Source organism: Centrocercus urophasianus, unplaced genomic scaffold (genome assembly GCF_019232065.1).
Source record: "Centrocercus urophasianus isolate 14NV4802_14NV808 unplaced genomic scaffold, USGS_Curo_1.0 seq_20, whole genome shotgun sequence".
Taxonomy (NCBI): domain Eukaryota; kingdom Metazoa; phylum Chordata; class Aves; order Galliformes; family Phasianidae; genus Centrocercus; species Centrocercus urophasianus.
Genome location: NW_024884756.1, coordinates 13,904,026 through 13,929,109, shown reverse-complemented (window position 1 = coordinate 13,929,109; position 25,084 = coordinate 13,904,026). Strand labels below are relative to the sequence as shown.

General features: G+C 39.5%; 1 protein-coding gene across 1 annotated transcript in view; it reads left to right on the top strand.

The window, feature by feature from the left end:
• Nucleotides 1-1,144: 1,144 nt before the first annotated feature.
• Nucleotides 1,145-25,084, top strand: part of ITGA4 (integrin subunit alpha 4) — a 33,494-nt gene continuing 9,554 nt past the window's right edge. Inside the window, exons 1-18 of the mRNA XM_042822385.1 lie at nt 1,145-1,323; nt 1,398-1,519; nt 7,851-7,957; nt 8,054-8,183; nt 9,351-9,418; nt 10,056-10,185; nt 11,655-11,740; nt 12,071-12,130; nt 12,215-12,352; nt 12,802-12,913; nt 14,599-14,693; nt 15,051-15,141; nt 16,244-16,289; nt 16,674-16,828; nt 18,144-18,298; nt 20,900-21,049; nt 21,637-21,713; nt 24,282-24,432. Of these exons, the coding sequence (XP_042678319.1) occupies nt 1,148-1,323; nt 1,398-1,519; nt 7,851-7,957; nt 8,054-8,183; nt 9,351-9,418; nt 10,056-10,185; nt 11,655-11,740; nt 12,071-12,130; nt 12,215-12,352; nt 12,802-12,913; nt 14,599-14,693; nt 15,051-15,141; nt 16,244-16,289; nt 16,674-16,828; nt 18,144-18,298; nt 20,900-21,049; nt 21,637-21,713; nt 24,282-24,432 (2,049 nt within the window). The 5' untranslated portion in view covers nt 1,145-1,147. The remainder of the gene's footprint in view (nt 1,324-1,397; nt 1,520-7,850; nt 7,958-8,053; nt 8,184-9,350; nt 9,419-10,055; nt 10,186-11,654; nt 11,741-12,070; nt 12,131-12,214; nt 12,353-12,801; nt 12,914-14,598; nt 14,694-15,050; nt 15,142-16,243; nt 16,290-16,673; nt 16,829-18,143; nt 18,299-20,899; nt 21,050-21,636; nt 21,714-24,281; nt 24,433-25,084) is intronic.

Genomic DNA, 25,084 nt, shown 5'->3' with positions numbered 1-25,084 from the left:
GGAAGCCCTGGTATTCAAAGGACTCTGAGGCAAGGTTTGCCGGCAGAAATAACAGCCTTGATTTCAACAATTCAACATGAGCTAAATTGAAACACACGCAGCCAAGCTTCTTGCTAAGATCAAGGAAGACTCGCTATCTTGCTATCTGATAAGCATCCTACTTCTTGTGCAATGCTTGGGTTTGTTAGTGTTGTTTTTTGTTTGTTTTTTTTTGCTCCTGTCCAGTCCAGCAGACTGGCTGATATCTTTGCAAGTAACTCACAGAAAGAACTGAACAGGAATGCAAAAAAAGTCATTTTAAAATGTGAATAAAGTGATGAGGATTGTCCTGATTTCATTCCCTTTAGGGACAAGTCATCAGCTGGGAGCGGTCTCATACAACACAGGCAGGAAGGGGCCCAGGACTGTCCCCTGCTTTGCAGACACCGGTTTGAGGGCTCAGACATCCCCTGCCATGAAAGGGTGGCCAGGAATGCCCCTTTGGAACGTCAGCTGAGGTGCAGCGAGTCTAACTGAACAGGTTCTAAGATTAATCTACTTTTAGAAGGAAAATGCAAATCTGACCACGCAGTTCCCCTGCAGCTTGGCTGGGATTTCCCTGCTGGGACTCCGTGGAGACGCGCTCAGGGGAGCCAGCCAATAGAATCCAGCCCGCCTCGGGCACGTCGAGGGCAGCGGGCAGGAATGCCGGCGGGCGTTTCGGGCAAGGCCCGGCTCTGCCGGACCCGCTGCCGCCACACCGCACCCAGACGGCTCACCCACGCCGCCCGCCGGGCAGGTGCGAGGGCTGACGGCCCTGCGGCGCGAGGTCCGACAGGCCGAACCCCCCCGGGGGAGCCCCGCAGACCGCGCCGCTCCGGCACCGCCGGGCGCGGACGGGGCGGGGAGAAACCCGACCTCGCGCCCGAGACGGCAGCGGGGCTGCTGCGGCGCGGCAGGAGGTGGAGCGGCAGAGCCGTCCCCTCCCGAGGGCACCCGGCGCCGCGCGCACCGCAGCTCCCCGCTCGTCCCGCCGGCAGCGGTCGCTGTGAGGGGCGCGGGCCGCCCCGTCCCGGGGCAGGGCACGGGACAGGGCAGGGCGGGGCCGTCTCTCTCCCCGAGCGGAGCGGGAAGGCGGGCGCCCGTCTGCCCGGTGCCGGCCGGAGCCATGCGGAGCTGCGGGCGGACCGCGCGCTGGGCCGCCCCACTACTGTTGTTGTGGCAGTGTCTGCCGACGGCGCGGACCTACAACGTGGACACCCAGCACCCGCTGCTCTTCCGCGGGGACAACGGCACGTTCTTCGGCTACTCGGTCCTCCTGATGGGCCATGGCGAGGAGCGCTGGTGAGTCTCGGACGGGTCGCCGCGCCGTCTCAGTGCCCCGTCGCGGCCGCCTCACGCCTCCCATCTGCCCGCAGGCTCGTGGCGGGCGCCCCGCAGGCCAGCTGGACCGCCAACAGCTCCGTGCTCAGCCCTGGGGCCGTCTTCCGCTGCCGGATCGAGAGCAATCCCCGCGGGAGGTGCGAGCAGCTCCAGCTCGGTGAGTCGGCGGCGGGATGACTGTTGAGCGTTGCGGGACGGGAGTGCTGCCGTCGGGCGCTGCGGGGCCGTTTTGCACAGCTGAGAAGGGGAGGCTTTTCTTCGTCTGGGAGCAACAGACCGCAGCAGAACTTGGCCGAGAGGTTCCCTCTCGCTCCGTCGTCTCGCATCTCTTAATGCTCTATTCGGCCGCTCCGGGGGGAGGTTCGGTGCTTTCTCGTGCTTCCCGCAGCAGGCTGGTGAGGCAGAGCGGTTGCACCGGCACGGGGCTCGGAACGCGGGCTGGGCCTTTTATAGAGCTGTTCCCGCAGCAGCCGCCCCGACACACGGTGCGGCACGGCCACCTGGCGCGGTGCTCATCCCTCTTCATGAACTGAGCTTCAAGGGACCAAAGCTACGCGTGACCGACTCCATTTTTCCATCTCCTGCGTTTAACCAAACTTCTGCCATCCTCGGGAGGTGTGACTGCACACCCAACTTCTAAGTGTGGGATGCTTGCTCAAAACGAGAGCGCTTCTCAACAGGTTGCCGTGTGCACATCTCAATTCCTTTTGCGCTCTGTTCGTGTGCGCACGGCATGTTTTGCTCTGTCTCTGTGCTGTGCCTATAAAGTCTCCTGGACGTTCTGGAGCCGTTAGAGCTGCCAACTTGCTGCCCAGTCAGGATAAGAAGCGCGGGAAAGTTTTCAAAACGTTTGAAAGCAGTGCAGGCGATAGCGTGCTGTGCCCTGCTGCGCGCTCAGCGTGGGGGCAGGATTCTGAGACAAAAATGTTAGAACAACGATTTCCCTGTGCTCAGAATGGACAGGTTTGACCTCGTTTGTTTGTTTGTTTGTTTTGCAACTGGCAGTGAAAGTTACCTTTTGTAACTAAGTTACAAATAGATATTATACAAGTATACAAGTGGCTGCTTGTAGAAAGAACAGCACATGAAGTTATACCGGCCCAAGTAGTTCGTTGGTGTTGGTTTGTTTTGATGTTGTTGTTGTTTTTATTTATTGGAGTAACTTTCTTCCAGCGTTAAATTTATACAATGTTTAAGAAATAGCTTTCTTCTCCAATTGCTTGTTTAAGAGGCTTGGGAAAGTCGAAGAAGTCAACCAGTGGGTGAAATAGCATATGCAGAAATGGTGTTGGGCCTCTATTCCTGGATTGGAAGCTAAAATAGCCTCTCACTGTGTAGGTGAGGAGGAGGGTCCTAAGGTTTCAGCTTCTTTGAAAGCTGCAATACCTCTGCAGCACTTCTCCATTCACTTGTCTAGCCAGTGTGGGGACAAGAGCTCTGTCTAACAAAGGAAATTCATGATCTTTTCCTCAGTAGCTTAGAAGATCCGAAACAAAGTGATGCAACAGGTGACCAGAAGTGTTTACATGGTACTAAAAGCTTAGGTTAACACTGCTTCTGTCCCTGGATTTAGAGACTGCGGGTTACACAGCAGTGTTTACTGTCTTGTCCTGAGCTTTTAAAAACAGTGATACCGCAAGAGTTTTGCAAAATGTTTATTTCCCTTAGTGCTAGATAGCATCTTTGTAGTACCAATGTTTGTCTACAGTATTTCTGAAGATAAATGCATCTTAAAAGGAAGAGTTCTGCAGTAAAACAAGAAGTGAGGTCAATAGAGCAGCCAAACCATGATGTGGTACATGGGATGTAAATGAAGTAGGGTAGGATCTGAACCTCATTAAGTCTCTGCCTTCCTGCTGAGCGGTCACAGAAATACACAAGGGAATTTGCAGTTGCAAAGCTAAACTTAATTATCTCTTGTCTAGCTCATTGAGGCTGTCGGCATCTTGGGGTCATAATGGTCTTTATCAGCACTGTATCTTTCAGTCAGTCAGTGACCTAGTTCTTCTGCTTCTTACCAGCAACAAGTTTGGGTTCTGAGTTTATAGAATAGGGTAGTTTTGTCTGAAAAAAAGTGCAAGGATATATTACATTCCTGGGACGGGCAGATGGCAAAACAGCCATTTCTTTTAATTATTTGAATTTGCATGTCTTTCCAACGAAGAGTCTTTGAGATGATATGAAATGTAGAGTTGATAACAGAAGTGGGGTTTTTGAACGTCAGAACCTTGTAATAAACAAAAGGATTTGGATATAAAAACTTTAAAACATATTGTTGCTATTTTTCACTAAAGTAGCCTTGAAACTGACTTAAGAAATTAACGAAGGATTTGTGGGCAATTTACGAAGCCCCTGATCACATAGAACTGCTGTTGTGTTTTTTGTGTCACATGTCCCTGTCTGATTGCTCAATAGAGAAAGAGTTGTGGGGAACAGTCTTTTGCTGCAGTCATCGCAGCATCCAAAAACAACACATCCAGAGAATTGTTGTATTGCTTATAGTGTTGCAAGGATATGGGCTGGTGCAAAAACCAAGAGGAACAATGAAATCTACTAGTAAATTTTTGCCTTCACAGCCCCTTGGTGGTACTTCTAAAACACTCTGCTGAAAAGAGGAGTAAAGTTGTGAGTCTTGTTTCTAGCTCTAGTACTTCTGTTACTGGTGTCAGACAGTCTAGACCACTGATTTATCCATATTTGGAGTATTTCTAGGTGATGGTTTATGTTAGATGTAGACACAGCTGGGAGCTGTAGGCACTAATACAAAATAGAATGCTCAAATATATTATCCAGAGCGCTGTCAGCCTGCTAGCGTGTTTCTGAATTTCAAGAACTTATTCGTGTCAGTCTGGGGCAACAGTAGACAACTGTAGAGGGACTCACTCTTCAGATCTTTAGATCTCTTATATTTTGGACTTGTAGAATGTTCTCAGTGAAACTGCTCTCAGATTTGAAACTGAGAGCTTTTTATTGAGTGAAAAAAAACAGGAGACTTTATACACATTGCCACCCAGTCTAAAAATAAAACGAAAGTTTCAACTACAATGCATACTGTAAAGTCAGTGCATGTTTTTTTGTTGTTTTTGTTTTTTAGAATCAGATCAGAAAGCACTACCCACAATGTCTTTCACCCTTCCTTTAAGTCCCAGCTGCAAATTAAGAAGAAATTGCCCTCTAGCTCCCCCAGCCGAACCATTATGTTGGAAAAGTAAGCAGCTAATAGCTTTCCCCAAATGGCAGACCTATGTTCAACCCTGATCTTAATGATGGTCCTTTTGATTGCTTGGCTTTTTGATCTCACTTGCACTGATCATCCCCTGCCAGTGGTCTACTTGGAAATGTATTCCAAGGAAGGCAGGACTGTCTGAGCGTAGGTCTGTTATGGGATCACAGAAACAGCTCTCAACTAACATCTGCTTCCAGGTGCAAGTGGTTTGAGGAGCGTTAGAGGGATAAGAGCTATCCAATCCTTGAAAAGAGAGAAGATTGCCTTGGGCAAATGAAAGGAAGCTGAGGCCCTGACATCTAGGAGAAGGGCATCAGGAGTCTTGGCCTTGCAGTAAATTGTTGTTATAATCAGATGGCATTAGAGGAGTTCTGGAAGGATAAAAAGGATTGTGGGAGCCTGTTGGGCACAGAGAGCACTGAAGCAAGTTACATAAAACTGGTTTCTCAAACGACATTGCAAACATCTGTATTAGAGTCCTTGAGGCCAGGACTAGAAATGGCTTTTTGAGTTCTGACCTTGTTTATGTGCAATTATGCTGTTTCTGTGGATATGTGCAGCAGGGATTATAGCAGAAGTGTATCTTCCAGCTGTGTAATGTACACAGACGGGGCAATTACTTATCTCTCAGTGACTTTATGACAACGCACACTCCTTTTCCCTGAGGCAGTCAAGCTGCCATGTCCTCCTGAGCTTATGTAGTGCAGCTCTGCTGCTTGCGCAGAATGCAGCTTTATCACCGGAGATGGCCTTTATAAGGTCCTACACTGAGCAGGGGCTCATCATTGTGTCTAGGATGTCAAATTCACCCTTCTCTTGCTCACAAAGGCCGATCGTTTTCAAGACGTTTGAATGTTTAACAATCAGAGAAAGAGAGGAGACATAAGGCAGCAGTAAGCAGAGGGCCAAAGGAAATCTGAATCAGTGCATGGTGGAGCCCAGGAAAAAGGAAACATAACCCAATGAGCAGCAGTGAATGGTGGTGCATTTTCTTGTTATGGACCTCTGACATACGTACAACAGTGAAGTACTGAGATGAGCAAAGCTTTTTCCTATCTCAGATGTTACTGTTATCTGGTCTTTCTTGACTTACTAATAAAAAGGTTCAGGAAACCTCGTGAGGTTAGAGTTACGGTACCAGCCCTCTCTTCTTGGTCCATTTCCTACAAACTCACATGCACAGTGAAAGAAATCCTAAGTAATTCTTTGCCAGAGGAGGACAGAAAGCATTGCTGGAAGGGAGTTGCCAGAAGTTTTTTTTCTGATTTAAAGGAGTATTAATTTCTACACATGGGAATGTGGTGGCTTTTATTCCTGCAGATGTTTCTCCTTATGTTTTACCATGTGACAAAGAATTACCTTGATACTATAAATCTGGTATTTTCTGTCCAAAACTCTGCTACACAAAACTTCCTAAGTACACAATCATTTAAAACAGTGGTATATAGCAAAACCCACAGTCATTCATGTATCTCCATGGATGGAGATGGACTAGATACACCCCTTTCTGTTTCCATACTTAATATGGGTGGTTGTGTTCTCCAAGAGCAGTTCAACAAATCCACTGAATTAGGGCTGCATGTTCACTCTAATGCAGTGGACAGTGATAGATCTCAGCCCTGGTGCCCACACAGGGGTGAGGGGTGGGATGTCCCCAGAACTGGTTCCTGCTCCTGAGAAGTGCCTGGGTTTCAGGAATCACAGCTCATCGCTACAATAGTGCGTCTGGGAGGGTCTTCAGAACTGTACAGAACAACTTGCTTAACTGGCATTATGTATTTCCTTATTTTATAAGCAGTTATCTTCATAAGCTGTGTCATTGTGATACATAGAAAAAATGCTGGTTCAGTGTATATTAATGTCAATTCTCCCAGGTGTGCAGTAGGTACCCTTATGAACGTAAAGCATGATTTATATAACTTAAAATACCTTTAAACGTGCAGCTTTTGCTTACAAGAGAACTGCTGCTTCCTAGGAGGAAGAGAGTATTTGCTGGCTTGGTAGTGCTGTAAGTTTTTGAATTATAGAATCCTTAGAGTTGGAAGGGACCTCTGAAGGCCATCTAGTCCAACTGCCCTGCAATAAACAGGGACACCACAGCTAGATGAGGTTGCCAAGGGCCTGATCCAGCCTCATCTTGAAAGTCTCCAGGGGCAGGGCATTAACCACAACAATAAGCAACCTGTGCTCACCACCCTCACTGTAGAAGACTCCAGGTGAGGCCTCACCAGTGCAGAGCAGAGGGGCAGGATCACTTTGCTTGCCCTGCTAGTCACACATCTTTTGATGCAGCTCAGGATACATTTGGATTTCTGAGCTGTGAGGGCACATTGCTGGCTCATGTCCAGCTTTCCATCCACTGGTACCCTCAGGTCTTTTTCAGCAGAGCTGTGCTCAGTCCTTTCATCCCTTCATCCTTTTTGGGAGAGTTTGAAGAAATTTCACTCTGTTCCTTAAGGTTTTTAAAAATCAACTCTCCTTAACAAAACCCTTACTGCTGAATAAATGCAACAAGGCGAGAAGTATGCAGTACGTGTAGACTCAGGGATTTCACATTCCCCATAGAGACTGCAGTTGTATACCCTCTACCTGACAGCCATTTAAAGTAGAGATAATTTTAAGATCTGCTACTGACTGATACATAGATAAGAAGGATGCTGAAGAAATCCTTGCAAAGAATGTTTCTAAAACTGACCCTAATATAGTCTCAGACTCCGGAAGACTGAATTCCAGAACAGCAAATCCTCATTTACTCTATAAGCTCACTCTTAGATGTTTAAAAACAAAACCAAAATGTGGAGAGGGAGCAAAAGGAACACTTCTGTGCTGGATTTCCTTGATTTCTCATGCTGGCTTCACTTTCAGTTGTTGAGTATCAGTTGAAAATCTTTGGGCTCAGTTAGGTTAGTAACATGAACTTACTACTTAAGGTTTATTTCATAGTGATATGATGTAAGCCATGAAAGAGATGCTACCTTAAAAAAATGAAATCTTCATCAGACTGAGTGTAACATCGCTTTCTGTTACAGTTTCTGTAGTTATGGAGAAGCCATTTGTCACCTCCACACTCATCATGTTCAGAAACAGCATGCTCCCCTTGGTTGCATAGGTTCCTGCCTTTGTTCACAAACATGAAACTTGTATGTGGCCTTTACAAAATGGAGACAGGTGTCAGCTACCAAAGTTTCCCCATAAGGTTCTGTTGGGCACCACGTAGCCCTTCAGCTTGTCCTCATGCTCAGCACTGGTTTTTGTGTCCTAGGCAATCCTAGCGGGGAGCGCTGTGGGAAGACTTGTTTGGAAGAACGAGATCATCAGTGGCTGGGAGTCAGCTTATCAAGGCAGCCCAGAGAAAATGGATCTTTTGTTGTATGTATTCACTGCTGCAGCTGCAAGTCTGCTTGTCAGAGTGCCTTCATAATTCCTGTGCTTCTGTGTCAAACATCACATGTTTTTTATCCATAGGCTTGTGGACATAGGTGGAAAAATATCTTTTACATAAAAAATGAACACAAACTCCCATATGGTATCTGTTTTGCTGTCTCTTCTGATTTTCGAACTGAGCTGAGCAGAAGAATATGCCCATGTTATATAGGTAAGCATAATGCTTGAGTCCTTTCTAGGGAAGGATGAGATGCAAAATTCAGTGGTACAAAGCTGTGAAAAGCCTCTGCTGCTCTGGGCAGGATATCTGCAGCCAAAGGCTTGAAGGCAGAGCGCTGATGTTATGAATGATGTAACTTTGCTAGCAGGATGTTTGCCACCTCTAAGAAAAACTGCATTCAAAAGGCGAAACACATATTTGCTGGTTGGGCTGGATAGCTGGCCAAAAATAGGCCAGTGGAGGACCTCCTCAGTTCAATTGCTCTGTCAATTGTTTGCTGTGCTCAGCAGTACCACCTTGCAGGGAATCAACAGTAGCACCTGATTGATATAGCCTCTGGTTTCCCAGCATGGCCACATGTCCAGCTGTTGTGCATCCCTGTTCCTAAACCGCCTCCTGCCAAGGCCACTGCTCAAGATGTTGGGCAGTCCTTTTTCAGAGGACTGCAGTGACAGAATACGAATTGAGACCTGAAACTTTGAAACAAGACCATCCTGCTTTCCTTTCCATCCAGAAGGGCAGTCTGTGACCCTGTCCCTTGCCAATGCGAGGGAGAGCTGACAGTCTAGCCACAGAAGGAAGTCAAGCTTTTTTCTTCTGGGGCTTTTAGGTGAACAAACCTAGGGATGAAACAAAGGGATCCTGATAGGAGGCAGTTAGCAAGGAGGAGGAGGAAAACAGGGCTGTGAGATTTGGACGTAAAACAACTGCTAAATAGGTACCAGTATTTCTAAGGTATCTGTAATAAGTCCTTCAAAGCCTTAATGGAGTAACGTCTGTCAAGACACATAAGCCTGTCAGTCAGATTGCCTGGATTACAGGCAGAGTGGAAAAGAGTTGTATCCATTGGTGTTGCTCAATTCATACTATTTCATGGAATACTCTCATGGAATAACATAAAGAGAAAATTGGAGTCTTTAAAGTCACAAGATCTCAATGACAGTTGTGACCAAGAGATACTTAGTGCTTTGGGTTTGTTGCATCGGCCTATTGACACTGAAGGTCATGCCAGGGAATCCACTATTTTTAGTTTTATTATGGAACTGAAGGCTGATGATTCACTGTTTTGTTTTAAGCTTCTCTCAGGTGCTCGGACCTGGTAATAAGTTCTGAAACTGCGTGCTCTCATCCTCTTTTGTGTTTCTTTTCTGTATGCAGACCATGTGCGAAAGTTTGGAGAGAATCATGGGTCATGCCAGGCTGGAATGTCTAGCTTTTACATGGGGGTTTGTATTGAAGACACCAAATGTCCCGTGTGTGTGTGTGTGTGTGTATACACACAAGTGTATAAATATAAAATATATAGATATTATATAATATATAATTAAAATATAATAATAGTGTAATTAAGGTCAGTAACACTTGCATGACAATTCCCAAACTAACCAAGAATACTTTTAATTTAAAATCACTTTTAATCTGCAATTAAAAATTACTATTCATGGAAAAAGAACATGAATGTAACAAAGTATGGAGTCTTATGGTTCTCTTGCTATTAGTTTGTTTCATGTAACATTAACACTCATAAGCCTTATCTTCTTGCTTTGCAGAGTAATTTTCTGTATTATACAATCAACATTTTAAGACTCTGATTTATTTTTTTTTAAAGTAAAAGTGAAACTATGCAGTTTGATGTTCATACTAAAATGTTCTCAGATCAATGTTTGTAATAACCATATTTTGAAAAGGGATGAAAAATGTTGTCTATAATCTGGTGGTAATTTCTTGGTGCTGAGACATACGCATCTCCAGTGGCACTTCTCTGGATCGACAGAAGATCTAAAGGAAAGTGCTTGATTTGTTTTGCTAATTTTGTGAATGTTTAAACCTGAATAATATAGCTATGTTTTATTTTTCTTTTAGGACTTAATTATAATGGGAGCCCCTGGATCATATTATTGGACTGGTTCTGTTTTTGTATACAATACAACTGCAAATACAATCCATACTTACACAGATTCAAATAACCAAGTGAAATTTGGCAGTTATCTAGGTACTTCAAATCTTTAATACTTTATAAATATATTAATCAAATGCTTAGCTAAATAGTTGTTGTCTTGAAGTCAGTGCACAGTGTTTCTCAGCATTTGCTTTGTCAATCCCAGGAGTGACAGTTCTAAAGATGTGTTCTAATTTTGTTAAATATTATTTAATTGTAAGGTATTCTTTCTTGTATTTTTTTATTGAAGTTTTTTAGATGTTGAAGTCAATATAATATCTATCATTAAAAATGGAGAAAATGAATCAGTTTTGTGGTTTTTTTTCTTCCCACACACACTAATGTAATGTAATGCCACAGTAGGAATCTGGGCACTCTGACTATTACAGTTTCTTCTGATGTTTTTTTTGTTCTAAAGTTCATTACAATTATCAATGTTAGACTTCAGTAATACCATTTTATATATATATATATATATATATATATATATATTAAAATGGTTAGAGGATGCAAATTAAGATTCATCTAATTAAGTTTAATTTTTTGGTTCAATAAGCATGAACTAGGTGTTGACCTTTAAATGAGAAATTGTATTTTTCATATCTCTTACCTTAAAGTATGAAAATAAATGCTGGCTTTAAGAACATGAATTCCCAGCAGCTGTCTTCAAAGATTTAAAGCCCATTCTTATCTGATCCAAGATGATTTTTCCATTTTCTCTGAAAGCTGTGAAAATCAACAAAAATTCAGTAAATGCAAGAGTAGCAAAATATGTTAACTGTCTTCCCTGTTTCAAATTAGCCATAATGCATTCTGGAAGGAATAACAGTGACTGGTGTAGCTACAGCTTGTGGCATCACAATTCTGTGGCTGGATGTCTGCACCAAAATGTGGTCTTATTTGTCAAGAGCTGTCTCCACACAGACAAATACATTGTTATGTAGATTCAATTACAAAAGCTGATGCAATGTTTTCTTATTATGTAATCAAGCATTTGGTCTGATTTATTGCTATGTGGACATACACAGTAACCTGTGTGTTTGTGTGTGTGCATATAAAAACACGCACACACAAACATAAAGATGTGCACAGGCATAAGTACCCCCACATTTAATTTCTCTGCAGTCCAGTTACAACAATAGTTAGAGTGACAATTGAATAAAGTGCTTCCATGTTGCACTGTGTGCACATGTGATAGTTTGCATTGCGTTATGGACTCACTGAGCAGAATACGCAGTAACAGAAGATGTTTGCCATTTATTTTACAGACTTTTAAAGTTTGGCAGATAATTGAATCGCTGGGAAGAAATGTGTTTCTGACACTCATTTCTACTTGCTGGAGCTTACTGTTTGCATGGACGTTTTGCTTATACTTTTTCTTTCTGTTTTCAGTGCTAACTTGCATGAGGTCTGAATGTCAGACTTGTAATAATTTGTAGTGTTGACAGCTTTCATACGTCACGCTCCCATTTTTTAGTTTGTATAGCATTGACAGTATTGAACAGTGCATTTCTGTTTTGCAGGGTACTCTGTTGGAGCTGGACATTTTCTGGCATCATCTAGCACAGAAGTAATTGGAGGGGCTCCCCAACAGGAGCAGACTGGTAAAGTAAGAGATTGCTTATATTGTTGGTTTGATCAATACTCCACCACTCGCCACCCATTTATTTCCCAGATTAGATTAACAGAATAAAGGCAAGTGTCAGGTAATACGATTTCTCCTAGGGAGAAAAGTTAAAGAAGGAAGGAGGTAAGACAGTCTACATAATACCGCTGTGAACTGCAATGTTAAAGGTACAGATAGGAGACAGCAAGTAGCAAGCCTTGTGATACTGCATGTTGCCTAGATGATTCTCTAGCACATGCTGTAAAGAAAACAGAAGATAGTATTTCAGATTACTGTTTGCTGAGCTTCACTTTTGTTTTCTTCTCATTTTAGGCATACATTTTTAGCATCGACAAGCAACTGAATATTCTGTTTGAACTAAGAGGTAAAAAGGTATGTCTTTTATGCTGCTTTTCTGCACCTTAGAATTTCTACCATTAAAAAACTGAAGTGACAGGATTTCTTGTTTGCACACAGCTTGGTTCTTACTTTGGGGCTGCAGTTTGTGCTGTAGACCTGAATTCAGATGGTCTCTCAGACTTGCTAGTTGGTGCTCCCATGGAAAGTACCATCAGAGAAGAAGGAAGAGTTTATGTCTACATCAATTCAGGTTCTGTAAGTATTTTCTCTTCAAAATACATTGTACCTCAGTTGTTCTCATATAATAAGCTGAAAGATTTCTTTTCCCATATCATACAGGATATAGGAAGAACAACTTTAGAAGCATGGTGACGATCTCAACAGGACTCTGAACCCACAGAGGCTAGCTATGTAGACTTTAATGCACACAGTTTTCTCAGAGTAGTAAGCTCTTGCACTCTGATGCAAACCTTCTGCTGTTTACAGGTGTTTGCTATAGGAACTTGCTGTTCTCACTTTTAAAGAACAGCTGTATTATTTCTTCTCATTCTTATGCTAAATATTGTCAGATATCTTTGATAATGATGGCTTCTGCAGCAAGGAGCTGAGTAAGATTTTACACTGCTCCAAGCAGTTTTATTATTCTGAGGAGTTTCCCCTGGAAGAGCCTCTGTTAATGTGCCTTTGGTAATATTTTCCTTCAGGAGGCAGAGATGATAGAACTCGACATAGTGCTCAGTGGGAGTGACTCATATGCAGCCAGATTTGGGGAGTCCATAGTCAATCTAGGAGACATTGATAATGATGGTTTTGAAGGTAAGTATGAAAATCAATTAAAAACAAACAAACAAACAAAAAATACTTTGGTTTGAATTCTCACTGAGCAGTGGCCTGTCACCATAAATGGGAGCATTATGAAAGGTTGAGAAGATTTTGTCCTTTGTCCTCTGTTCTTGGTCCTCTCCTGTAACCTACAAGACTTGAAATGGTAATTTACCTCTTACCTGGCCTAAAGCAGTCCTTTTCCTACTTTAGCTACTGTTCCTATAACTCTTGCTAAATTCCAGTTCTTCTGTTTTGCGTTATATTCACAAATTTACACAGAAGTTTCAAGTTTTGCCACGGAATATTTGCAAACTGCAAAGCAAAACAATAGTCAAGCATAGGGCCGGGGAACAGAGAAGTAAAAATCAATGTAATAGCAGTATAACAAAGCAGATATATGACACTGAATGTAATGTAAAATGGGCATCATAAAACTGCAGGGGGACTTGAAGCAAGTAGATTAGCTTTTGAAGGAAGCTAAACATTGGAAAGAGTAAGTGGAGATGATATTGAGAGTGACAATAGGAAAATAAATTTTCTTGTAAGAAAAACAGCTGGAAGCAAAATATAAAGAGGAATTGGGTGCTAGAAACCATTTATCTATAGTAAGTAACGGAAAAGCACAGCAGACCCAAGATCTTCAGTGATGTAAGCTTTTTGTATCAGCCCCGTGAAGATAATGGCATGCACGTTGGTGTAGAATCTGACCCCCCCCTGCAAGAACATATGTTTAGCTTTAATTAGACAGCACAACTTGGCTGTCCTATTTTCATCTCACAAGTGGAGAGATGTATTTTGTGTGTTTTAGTCAGCCAAGTATGGATTCAGTCAATGTGGATTCAATCAGAGAGCTGTTCAGCTAAACCCAGGCATCAGATTTTTGCTTTTCTTGTGATGTTGGTTTGGTGATCCATATGTTATTTGTGATTTACAGATAGTTCTATTTCTTTGTGAATGAAATTTCATCATTATTGATTTGCATGGGTGAGTTTTAAGGTGCTGTAATTAATTCCCCCCTGTTTTTTTGGTGAATGTCCTCTGGCTATTTGAACCCTGGAGCTTTTTGTTGATGTTTTGGTAGGGACTATTAAGGGTTGGTTTGTTTGCTTGTTGACAAACCATTTAGGGATTAAATCAAGTATGTTTAAAATATACTCCTTTGTACAGACAAGGACTGCCTTCATTTCCTTGTTAAATGCCCGTTCATTCCTCTTATCAGCTGTTAAAGACATATCACAGTAAAATACATTGTTTATTTTAGTTAATACGACTACTACTTGTGCTTCAGTCGTTTAGTCCACTTGGGAATAGCAGAGTGCAGGAAAATCGTAATAGTTTCAAGAACACAGGCAGTTGTTTTTTCAAGGCCACATTTTAGCTACTCTCCACAATAACCTCTTAAGGGTCAAATTCAGAATTGATAAGAACAGACTTTGCGTTGCACAAAATTAATGGCTGATTAGCTCTTATTTTCCAGAAAGGCAGTACTTCAGGCAGTCATGTTACTGAGCTTGTCTGTATTGTTTCCAATTCCCTTTATCTTTAGTGCTTGCTTTTGAATTCAGTCAAATAAATGTGCTGTGATACAGTGTGCATTGTGGTTTGGATTTCATTAACTGCATTTTGTACACACTTCTTAATCAACTGTTTATTGTTATAATTGTTTTTTTCTACAGATGTAGCAATTGGGGCTCCACAAGAAGATGATCTAAAAGGAGCTATTTATATATACAACGGCAGGGAAGATGGAATAACTCCATCATTTTCACAGGTATGATTTTTCAATGAAAAATCAATCAATCCATGAAAAAAACCTTAAGTTTAGATTCAAGAGGTTTTTCTCGTAATTTAACATTCAGTACTTTAAAAGACTCCAGAAATTTTTACACAGACTGTGATTTATAGTCATGATATAACCTTTTCAAAAAAATAAAAATGTTTTAGAGGCCTCAGGTTTGTGGATATATCATTTACAGCACTGGAAGAATATCACTTTTAGAGGTAAAATTCCACAGGTAGATGGATGACTGCTTTCAGCAGCAGGGTGGTTGTGCTATCTACTTGCATTGGATATTGTAACACTAAAGTTACTTTCCAGAAATAATTTTCTCTTCTTTTTCCCCCTTAGAGAATACAAGGACAGCAAGTCAGTGCTTCTTTAAGCATGTTTGGACAGTCAATAGCAAGCGGTATTGATGCAGATAACAATGGTTATCAAGGTGATTTAAACAGTTGTGACTGTTTTTCATTTTAAAAGAGTACAAATTCATAGGCAACAACTTCACTGCTACTTGTTACTCTTAACAGAAGAAAATCTGTTATTAAGATGACATGATCTAGCATTTTGGGAAGAAAAGAAGTAAAGCTGAAGACTCATTTTTTATGGTCATCTAACGGTTATTGAAGATGTAAAAGAAAAATATAATAGCAAGATCATAGCACCCAAGAGAAAGAAAAATATAGTTTTTACTTTTTACTGTAATCATTTCATTAGCTAATGTCACAGTGAGATAGTTTGGGTACTGGAAGCACATCTGTTGGCCAGTCTAGTGTGCTACCCTAAAAATCAATCTGGTCTTCACGTAGTCTGGATCTTGCTAGTAGTCAGTGAGCTCAGCAACACTAAGTCTGTGTGCATGGCATATATTAACCTGACTCAGGATTCATGGCTTTGGATTAGGACTGTTATGGACACAGAAGTGCTAATTTTGTGTAAAAACTCTTTGCTTTATGTATAGTGTTATAATGTTCTGCCCCTATACAGGTAGACATTAAGTCAGGTCTTTATTATGTTAAAACATAAAGTTCCCATGAAGTGTATGTTGTAGGCTCTGCTTATGTAAGCAGCTGTATGTTTTTCCTTATTACATTAGTAGTTTTCTGTTAAATTGAAATAAATTATATTTGTTCTAGCTCTACCAAATTCTATGTATAATTTTAGACATGGTTCATACGTAGTAATATAATTGAATTGTTTTGTATATGTGTATGCATACCATAGCAAAATCACAGTTTTGGGTTTAAAAGAAGGCACATGACTCCTGTTCAGCTGAATTGTATTTCTGTGTCAGCTGCTTAAACTTGGAATAGAAATCAGATCATCCCATTACAAATATCTGCAAGTCCAGCAAATGGCCAGGGGACAAGTATTTGAGCAATCATCTTCTGTACAGAGAAGCATGCCATATGCATGCCTTCTAACAAATAAAGGACAAGTCATTTTTAAATGTTGCCAAAAGATGAGTATGCTACATAATATTTGTACCTGAGAAGTAATTCCTGTTGACAATTCAAGCTTGTTGATCAATTTTTTTCATACAGATATAGCAGTTGGTGCATTTCTGTCTGACTCTGCTGTGGTGCTGAGGTGAGGTTACTACATTTTAGTGCTTTTAAAGACCGTGCAGTGTAACTGTACTTTGTAAAATGCAATTAAAAAAAAATTACTAGCAGATTGTAACCTCACAGTGTTTTTCTTGGTGTCCTCAACTTCAGTCATTTGGCTCCAGAATGCTATACACCTGAATCACTTAAATAAACTCTTTGATGAGAAAGAAAAAACTCTTCTGAAATTTCTTAAGGCAACAAAGACTTTTGCATACAGTTACTTAGATACTTTAAAATGCAGATAACTTAAAAATGATAATACTAAAACAGAAAAATAACTGCTAGAGATTCCGTGAGATTCTGCAGAGATATTGTAAGTTATTCCTGAAGCATTTTGTGAATACTGACTCTTCTGTATTCTTAGAACAAAACCAGTGATAATTGTTGAAGCTTCCTTAAAACACCTGAAGTCAATAAATCGTACTAATTTGAACTGCATGGAAAATGACCAGCCTGCCATCTGTATGAATCTAGAGATATGCTTTACCTACACAGGACGAGAGGTACCTGGTTATATTGGTAAGCTATTTCCTATTTATGTATTCATTTGAAATGGACACTTTTGCAAAATAATGCTATTGGTATTTAATGAGTAATGGTGTTCACTGATCTGAGTTCAGGATGAAATGAAAAACTATTTAAAAAAAAATGGATACCTCTTTTAGCTCCTGCAATGTCCAACCATTACTTTTGTAAAAAAATTCTGAGTAATGGCACATCCTTACTAGGACAATTTGAGCTGTGTGCCTTGTAACAGGTAGTGATGTCAAAAAGGTGAGGAGGCATCATGGTGATGATGAAGGTGGAATTGCAAATTGCTTACTGCATCTACAGTGTAACCTAAGAACGTAGTGATAACTGGTAACTAATTGTTAGCTACCTCACTGGTTTGTGGCAACACTGAACCTTTCCTCTGGGGTTGCGTATAACCATTTCACAATATTTTCAGAGATTTTGCATTAGCACTGAAAATGGTACCATGGACATGCTATTTCTAGTAGCTAAATTAGCTTATATAATAGTGGTGTGATTAAAATTCCAGCTTGTAGCTTTGAACTGCATTGTAGTGATTTTGTTTCAGACAGTCATTTTAATACATCATTTTAATATGTTTGTGAGTGAGATAGTAGGCCACAATGATTTACAAAAAATAGAGTTCTGTGAACACCTTACTTATATTGTTACATATGCTCTAAGATACAGTCACAGAATCATAGAGTCATAGAATGGCTTGGGGTGGAAGGAACCTTATGATCACCTAGTTCTTACCCTCTGTCATGGCAGGGCTACCCCCAACCAGTTCAGCAGGGCCCCATCCAATCTGCCCTTGAATGCCTCCAAGGATGGGGCACCACAGCTTTTCTGGGCAGCTGTGCCAGCACCTCACTACCCTCTGAGTAAAGAATTTTGTCCTAACACCTAACCTACATCTTCCCTCTTTCAGTTTAGAGCCTTATCCTACTCCTGTCAGACCGTGTAAGAAGTTGGTCTCCCTCATGGTATATGAAGTCAAATTACTTAAAACTTCTGTATAAAAATATATATTAAACTTTAGAAAAACATTCCAGAAAACGCATGCAATGGTAAACTTTAAGTTCCAAGTTCCTATCTTTTAAAATTCATATTTATTATATGTGATGGGCAGTCAGACTGGACTACTGTTGCTACATTTGAATGTAAGACTTACCAACTTAGAATGTTTAAGTGGAGCATTTTATGAGTGTATTTAAGGGAGTGAGTAAAAAATGTGATTTTATCATAAATTCGTGGAAATAATGAATTCATTACATTGAAGTTTTTATAACTTTTGTGTTCCTTATTTTTTATTTTGCAGAAATGTTTTATAATCTGAGTGTTGATGTGAAGAGAAAAGTGGATACACAAGCAAGATTTTATTTTTCTGCCAATGGAACATCTGACACAACCTCTGGAAGTATAAAAATTTATAGAAAAAAAAATGTCTGCAAACGTCATCCAGCATTTATGAGGGTAATGTAATTTTCAATATGTATTGCTCTGTAAATTCATTGTTTTCTTTTGAAAGCACACCTGCTGAAAAATAATTTGTTTTGTTTGCAGTGGCATCACATAATTTCTGAAGTAAAATATTTGTGTTCATAACTTCCACAATTGATACCTTTTAGTTCTGTTGGTTATTCAGCTTTCTATACACAGGCCAGGGGGCCTGCTATCTCATCTGTCAGAGAAAATGTGCATAATAATCATCATCACATTAACAAAGTAGGAAATGAGCATTTTTCAACTTTTTTTTTCACCCTTTTATGGATGATGGACTTAGGCCAGTTTGTAGCAACTAAGTGGGTATGGTGTGACATATGTTTTCCATGGGAATAGGAAGAGCACTCGTGGGAATTCCATGAATAACTTCAGAGCTAAATGATGTGAAAAACATGCACTGTGCCTACAGACTGATCTGTATCTCCCTACTCCTCTGCTCACAAAAGTGAATCCTGTACAAATCTATGCTGTGCTGGGAATCTCAATGTCTATCTTGGACTGGATTAGTGTCATGAATGTGGTTTCCATTCTGTCTATAAAGTTGTAGGGACAACTTTGCTGTGGAAGGAAACTACTGGTAGAATTGCTTGAGAGGAGTAGCCACAAAGACAGCAGTGCTGGCACAGTAGTGGGCAGTTGGCAGGAGGTTCTGACTTAGAAATGAGTTAGTACAAATGTAGTCAGTAAGACTCTAACACCAATAGTAGCCTCTAAGTCCCTTAGAGAAATGTAGTACTCATGCTTGGTATATCCCTCTGAATGATGAATGAAGGACCATCCTAAAAGTAAGAGCTGCAGTCCAGACAAAGACAATGTTTTTAAGGCCATTCTGCGAATAAGAAAAAAAATACAGTGATTCAATCTATCAAACATCTTAGAAGCTAGCCCTCTCCAGCAAAAATTTGGAGAGCACTCAAGAAGCATTTGAAGTCCTAAGGTACAATCAAACAATAAAATCTACTGGATAAAGAGGAATCACAATTTACTAAACACAGGAAAAATTAAAAATTATCTCCTGTAAGGCATTACCTAAAAAGGAAAGTAATTCTTTATAGTAATATTAAGGACAGGGTATATTTAGATGTAAGGAGAAAAAGGGTAAATAAAATAATGACCTAGCTCGCCTGGCCTTTTCTTTAAAATCCTTGAGGTAGCAATTTCATGACCTTTTAGAACAAACATCTGTTAGCATGACTGATGCAGTTGATCCTGCACAGAGGCTGGGAAATCGAGATAATCTTCCACAGCTATGAAAACCCTACATGTATTTTTGACTCTCTCTCTTATACTCCTGTTTTGTTGATGACATCGTTGGACGCTAATTCTTCACGATAAAGCTTTGAGTGGAATGGAAAGCTGGTGTTACCTCCTGGAAAATTGCCTAGATGCATCTCAACTGGTAGTTGCACCTAAATGAATGTTTCTTAAAGGAGCAGTGCAAATTGCCCACATTCTTAGAAGGGTTGTATAGACTGAGAGAGGACTGACTGACAGCTGGCCTTGTACAGATTGCTGTACCAGCATCAGCATGTATTTGTGTAGGAAGAAAGATATGATTAGGCTTATCAGCTCCCATAATCTATCATTAACATCTTTTGCTCCATACAGCTCAATTTTTTTCCAATTTTTAATTAATAGCATTAAAGCATCACCATCCACCCACTGAGGTTTCTGTAAGAAAACTTGTGTGACGCTCCTAAAATTAAGTGTAAACATCTGTCAAGCACAGTTCTTACAAGAGACCATGTACATTTTATGTATTTTAAGTAGAGAGTAATTAATAGCCAATTAGTATACTAAATAATATAAAGCAGATGCAGAGAAGACCCTGTGGAAAATTATGAATTAGATTTCATGTGATTTGGTGAAAGCAAGCTTGCAGCTAAGAATTAAAGTGGTGGACATGTGAAAAGACAATCAGTGTCTATCTCTTATTGTTAGGGAATAATTTAGTCAGGTTTGCTCTTGTTAGTTCTCAGTGCTTCAAGCTGTTCAGATTTCAAAGGTAGACACTCTGAGCTCTGATCTCCAAATTCTTGCACAGTTGAGGTTTCATATGAAAACAGTGTACTTTATTGAGGAGTTTAATCTCCTTAATATGGAATTGGAAATACAAAGGCAGAAAAATAAAATGTCACTGTGAACAGATTTAGTGGTACTGGAGGAGAACTTCTCATTTAATATGGAAATCTCCATTGGTCTGTTTGACATTATCCCACTATTCAACTTTTTTGCTTTGAGTCTACTTTTACCTGCTTTTGTAATTCAGTAGAATAAGGCAGTATTGTTGATGGATCACTATTCAATTAGACTTCTTCTAATAAAAGAATGTATTCTGAAATGCCTGATGCTACCAATGAGTGTATTATGGTTTTCTGCATTTTTGATTAACTCTTTCATTGATGAAGACAGATGGAAAAATATTTAAATCATATGGCATAGGAAATTATTTTACATGTGAAAAAAACAATAAGTGATCCTGTTTTACTTGGTTCTAAGGCTCCTCATAATTTCTAAAACATACGCATACGTGTCTATATGATTAACTTATTAGGTTTCCAATTTTCATAGAAAGATGTAAGGGATATCTTGACTCCTGTACATGTTGAAGCAAGCTATCATCTGGGGCAACATATACTACAGAAAAGAGATACTCAAGACTTTTCTCCACTCCAACCTGTTCTTCAGAGGAGGAAAGAAAAAGATATTATAAAAAGCAAGGTTAGTGTGTGATGTCTTCTTTCAAATGCAGTACATAAACATTCACATTTTAATCTTCAATGAAAAGAAGCTTCAAAATTTTGACACACTTTGTTTTAGGAGTCACAGAATTAGAGACAGGAAGTTGCTGAATCTAGTGACAAATGATCTAACTGTGCTCTGTGGCGTACTGATAATCCAGGCACAGGCACAAGCAACTCTCAGTATCTCTGGTCTCATCAGACCTGCAGTTTGATAAGTAAAGTTTGTGTAGTAGAGCTTCTCTTGCAAGAATTACTGTTGTATCATGGAAGAGACTTCAGAGACTTTAGTTCTGGATCCTCTAAAATGCTCTGCCCTTTTAATGTACTACTTTTAAAATCAGCTGAATATGAACCACTGGTTTAATGGTAAGATGTTAAGCATGAGTGTGGAATGCCTCTCTGTAGCTGTTGGTGCACGGAATGTGTTTGTAAAATAGCAAATCATAACCTATTCTAGGACCAAGGGCCATTAGCCAATTCTATATGCATGGTAACAATGTGATACGTTCCTTTTTAAATGCCTTTTTTTCCTGTTTCTTTGGTTTTGTTTTTGGTCTTTTATAGTTTGTTTTTGCAAGAATTTGCTCCCAAGAAAATTGCTCTGCTGACTTGAGAGTTTCTGGAAAAGTTGCTTTTCCAAAGTAAGTATAGATTAGATTTTATCTAAATTGTTCTTTGTTCTCTTGAATGTAATTTAAATGAATTTGCAAAATTAGTCTATGAACTCCCTAAAAAATATATAGGAAAGAAAACTGAGTTTAGTTGAAGAATATTAAAATCATAAATCTTCCAGGAAATGTAACAGAAATGTACCTAATTGAAGAACTATTCTTGCATAATTAGAAGACTTTACAGCTCATAAAGTAGCATCAGTCTGACAAAAGTTTACACTTGTATTCATGCTTCATACTAAGAAAAAGAGCAGATAAATTGACAATCTCAGTTACTTCTGCAGTTTTTACGAAGATGCTGTACTTGCACTGTACAAGAAAGATTGAGTTTTCTACTAAGGCCTTTCAATTACAATGAGTGGTTCCTTCTCTTCCTTTGCCTAAGAATATCACCATCTTCAGTTTTATACTGCTGAGATGGTTGAGTATTCTGCAAGGTTTAGCTTCTTTTTCTGTTTATGAATTAGCTTACAGTTTCAAAAAATAATTTTGCTTGGTGATTTATTTGTTTTTATTTACAGCCTGGTTTTCTTTGAGATCTCCTTTAATGTTTCAGTTTTTCTTATTCCTTCCAATTAGATATCATAAATCTTTAGATATCATTTAAATCTTGTAATTATGCAATATCATTAATGCACTTTCAGAGTATTTAAATAAAATTACTATCTTGAAGAATCTCTGTAACACCAAGCCATTCTTCGAGATATATATTCACTGTCGTCTTTAGAAAGTTTGAAACTGTATCCTCATTTGCATTCAACATAGATATTTGTGGTTAGATTTTAAGTTTAATTTTATCTTCACAACCTTTTTTTTAATTCAGTATTATTACACTGTGATGTAATAAAGTGAGCTGATTCTATGCAAAAATGAAAAAACAGTACCTGTTGTGAGTCTGAGGTTGTTAGTATTTTGTGTGAGAGTTGGATTCTCTTGTGTAGTTTATCACTTTTAAAGTTTAAAGTTAATTGTGCTTTAATCAAGATACAAGGTTTCTCTCACAGAACATCCTCAAATGACACATAACAATGACAGGTAACACATAATGCTGATTAATCACACATGGGTGATCCTGAGCACAAGCTCTTTCATCTTCATAGATTTCAGAATAAGATTACTGTATTTTTTCCTACTCTGACATGTAGCCTATAGCATGAGTCTAAAGCCCTTTATTTTCTTAAGCTTTCAAGTTTTTTTGTTTAAGTGATCATAAACTTTTCAGAAGGAAATTATTGTGCAGCATTTATTTGTGATGCTACCAATGCGATTTTCTGAGTGCCTCAAAGATCTAAGAAAGGAAAACAGATTACAATGTACCTGCTTAGCATTAGGTACCGGTAGCAGCTTTTCAGTGTAAATAAATAGGCTAAATATCTTGATAAAGTGTGAAGTATCACCTTAAATTGCATTGTGCCCCTGGTATCTCGATTAAAAACTAGTTAGCTGTGAAGCATTTATTTATTTTGTCTAGACAGAACACATTCATTATCCTCGAACAGCAGAGCAAACACTTTCAGTCTTAAAAGAATGAATTCAAATAGGGATATTGATGTAATGCTTTACTCACTTGCCTAAGTCTTCTACACTATCACTTATTGTTTAAATTGCTCAGATTTTGGCCTGCTCTGTAAATTTCTAGTCCACATCATGCATTCTTTAATGAAGAATGAAATATGATTACCAGGGAAAAGCTCTGGTTCAGCTTTGTTGTTGTCCCAGATGTGCACCTGGTGCTTTTGTGTATTTCTGTGTTAAGCTGGGAGGCATCTTTGTGACAGTGTGTTGTTAATGAGCTTGGCTTTAATGCATATAAGAGGACTGAATGGTAAGCATATAACGAGTAAAATAATTTTAAAATTTAACCTAAATTTAATCAAGCTACTGAAATGTTAACATTGTGTTTCTCTAATTCGCTTTTGTCTTGGAACCTATCTGCTTATGCAGTGCTTTTACCTTCTGTTGCTTGTCTAAGTGCCAGCTTCTTTCCCAAAGGTGTTCAGTGACTAATGCTTTGGTTTCAAGCCAGAATATCTGATAAATGTCTATTTCTAGGCAACGCTTCTACAAGTCTTAATTAAACTTTAATGTCAAGCTGAAGTTTACTTTTAGACATTCACAGGATGTCTGTACTTGTAACGTGATTATAGAACATCACATAGATCATAAGATAGGCATGATCACCTACCTTCCTTGTGACCTTGTCACATTGAGCAGATTTTGAAGTAGCACCTGAAAATAATGCAGTTGGAGCACATTGCTATTCTCTTCTTTAAGAAAAAGCCCTGTCCTGTAAAAGCCAAGGTAACACCTTTCACATTAATAGCCTCAGGCTTTCAAAGGCCCAGTAATGAGCTGACTGTCATCTAACTGTTTTTTTTGTATCTTCAGGTAAGAGGACTGAGAGAACACCTTAATGATTTCCACCTCAGCCTTTTTCAGAACCACATGAAATTAACTAAAAGGAGCAGGAGAAAAAATGTTTTTGCATATAAACTATATAGGCAATTATTTTTCACTGGTACTATGATTATTTTATAGGCCTCATGATAAGAAAATGTACCTTGTTGTTGGAAGTACAAAGACGTTGTTGTTGAACGTTTCTCTGCACAATGCTGGAGATGATGCATATGAAACTGTCCTCCACATTCAGTTCCCTAAAGGCCTTTATTTCATCCGAGTTCCGGACTTGGTAAGGTCAAGAAAATCTGCCAAACAGTAATCCTTTGATATTCTTATTTCTCAGCCAGACGTTTTCCAAATATGGTGATGAATTGTTGAGCTTCTTCAGATACTGAAAATTAACTCCTTGCACACACATTCAGAAAGCTGGCAAAACTACATCTGAAGTTCTTAGATTTCAACTTTTCTAAACCACAGAATAGGTGTGATTTATTCAATATAGATTGCTTTGAAATCATTTCAATGAGATGTGGTAACAATAACAAGAAAAGATTGGTTTCTAAATATATTTCTGTATGTTATTGCAACTTTTGGTCTGATCATGTTTCCAGTGATCACAAAAAACTCTTAAATTGGATCTTTTCCAGTCATGAATAAATCACAGACCTAATTGTTTTATTTTTCTGGTCTCTTAAAATAACATCCCACAGATCCCACAGTGCTCTGTGTAGAATGACCACTTAAACACCTCAGTTTCTCTGATGACAAACAGAACTTAAGTATTGTGATGCATTAATCAATATAAGGATATGTGAAAGAAATCATGAATAGTACGATTATTCTGTATATTTTTGAATAGTGTTATTATTGCGTGTATTTCATCATTAGAAAACAATTTAAGTCTGTGCATGCAATTTGAAGTGTCTGAAAGTAACAGTTTT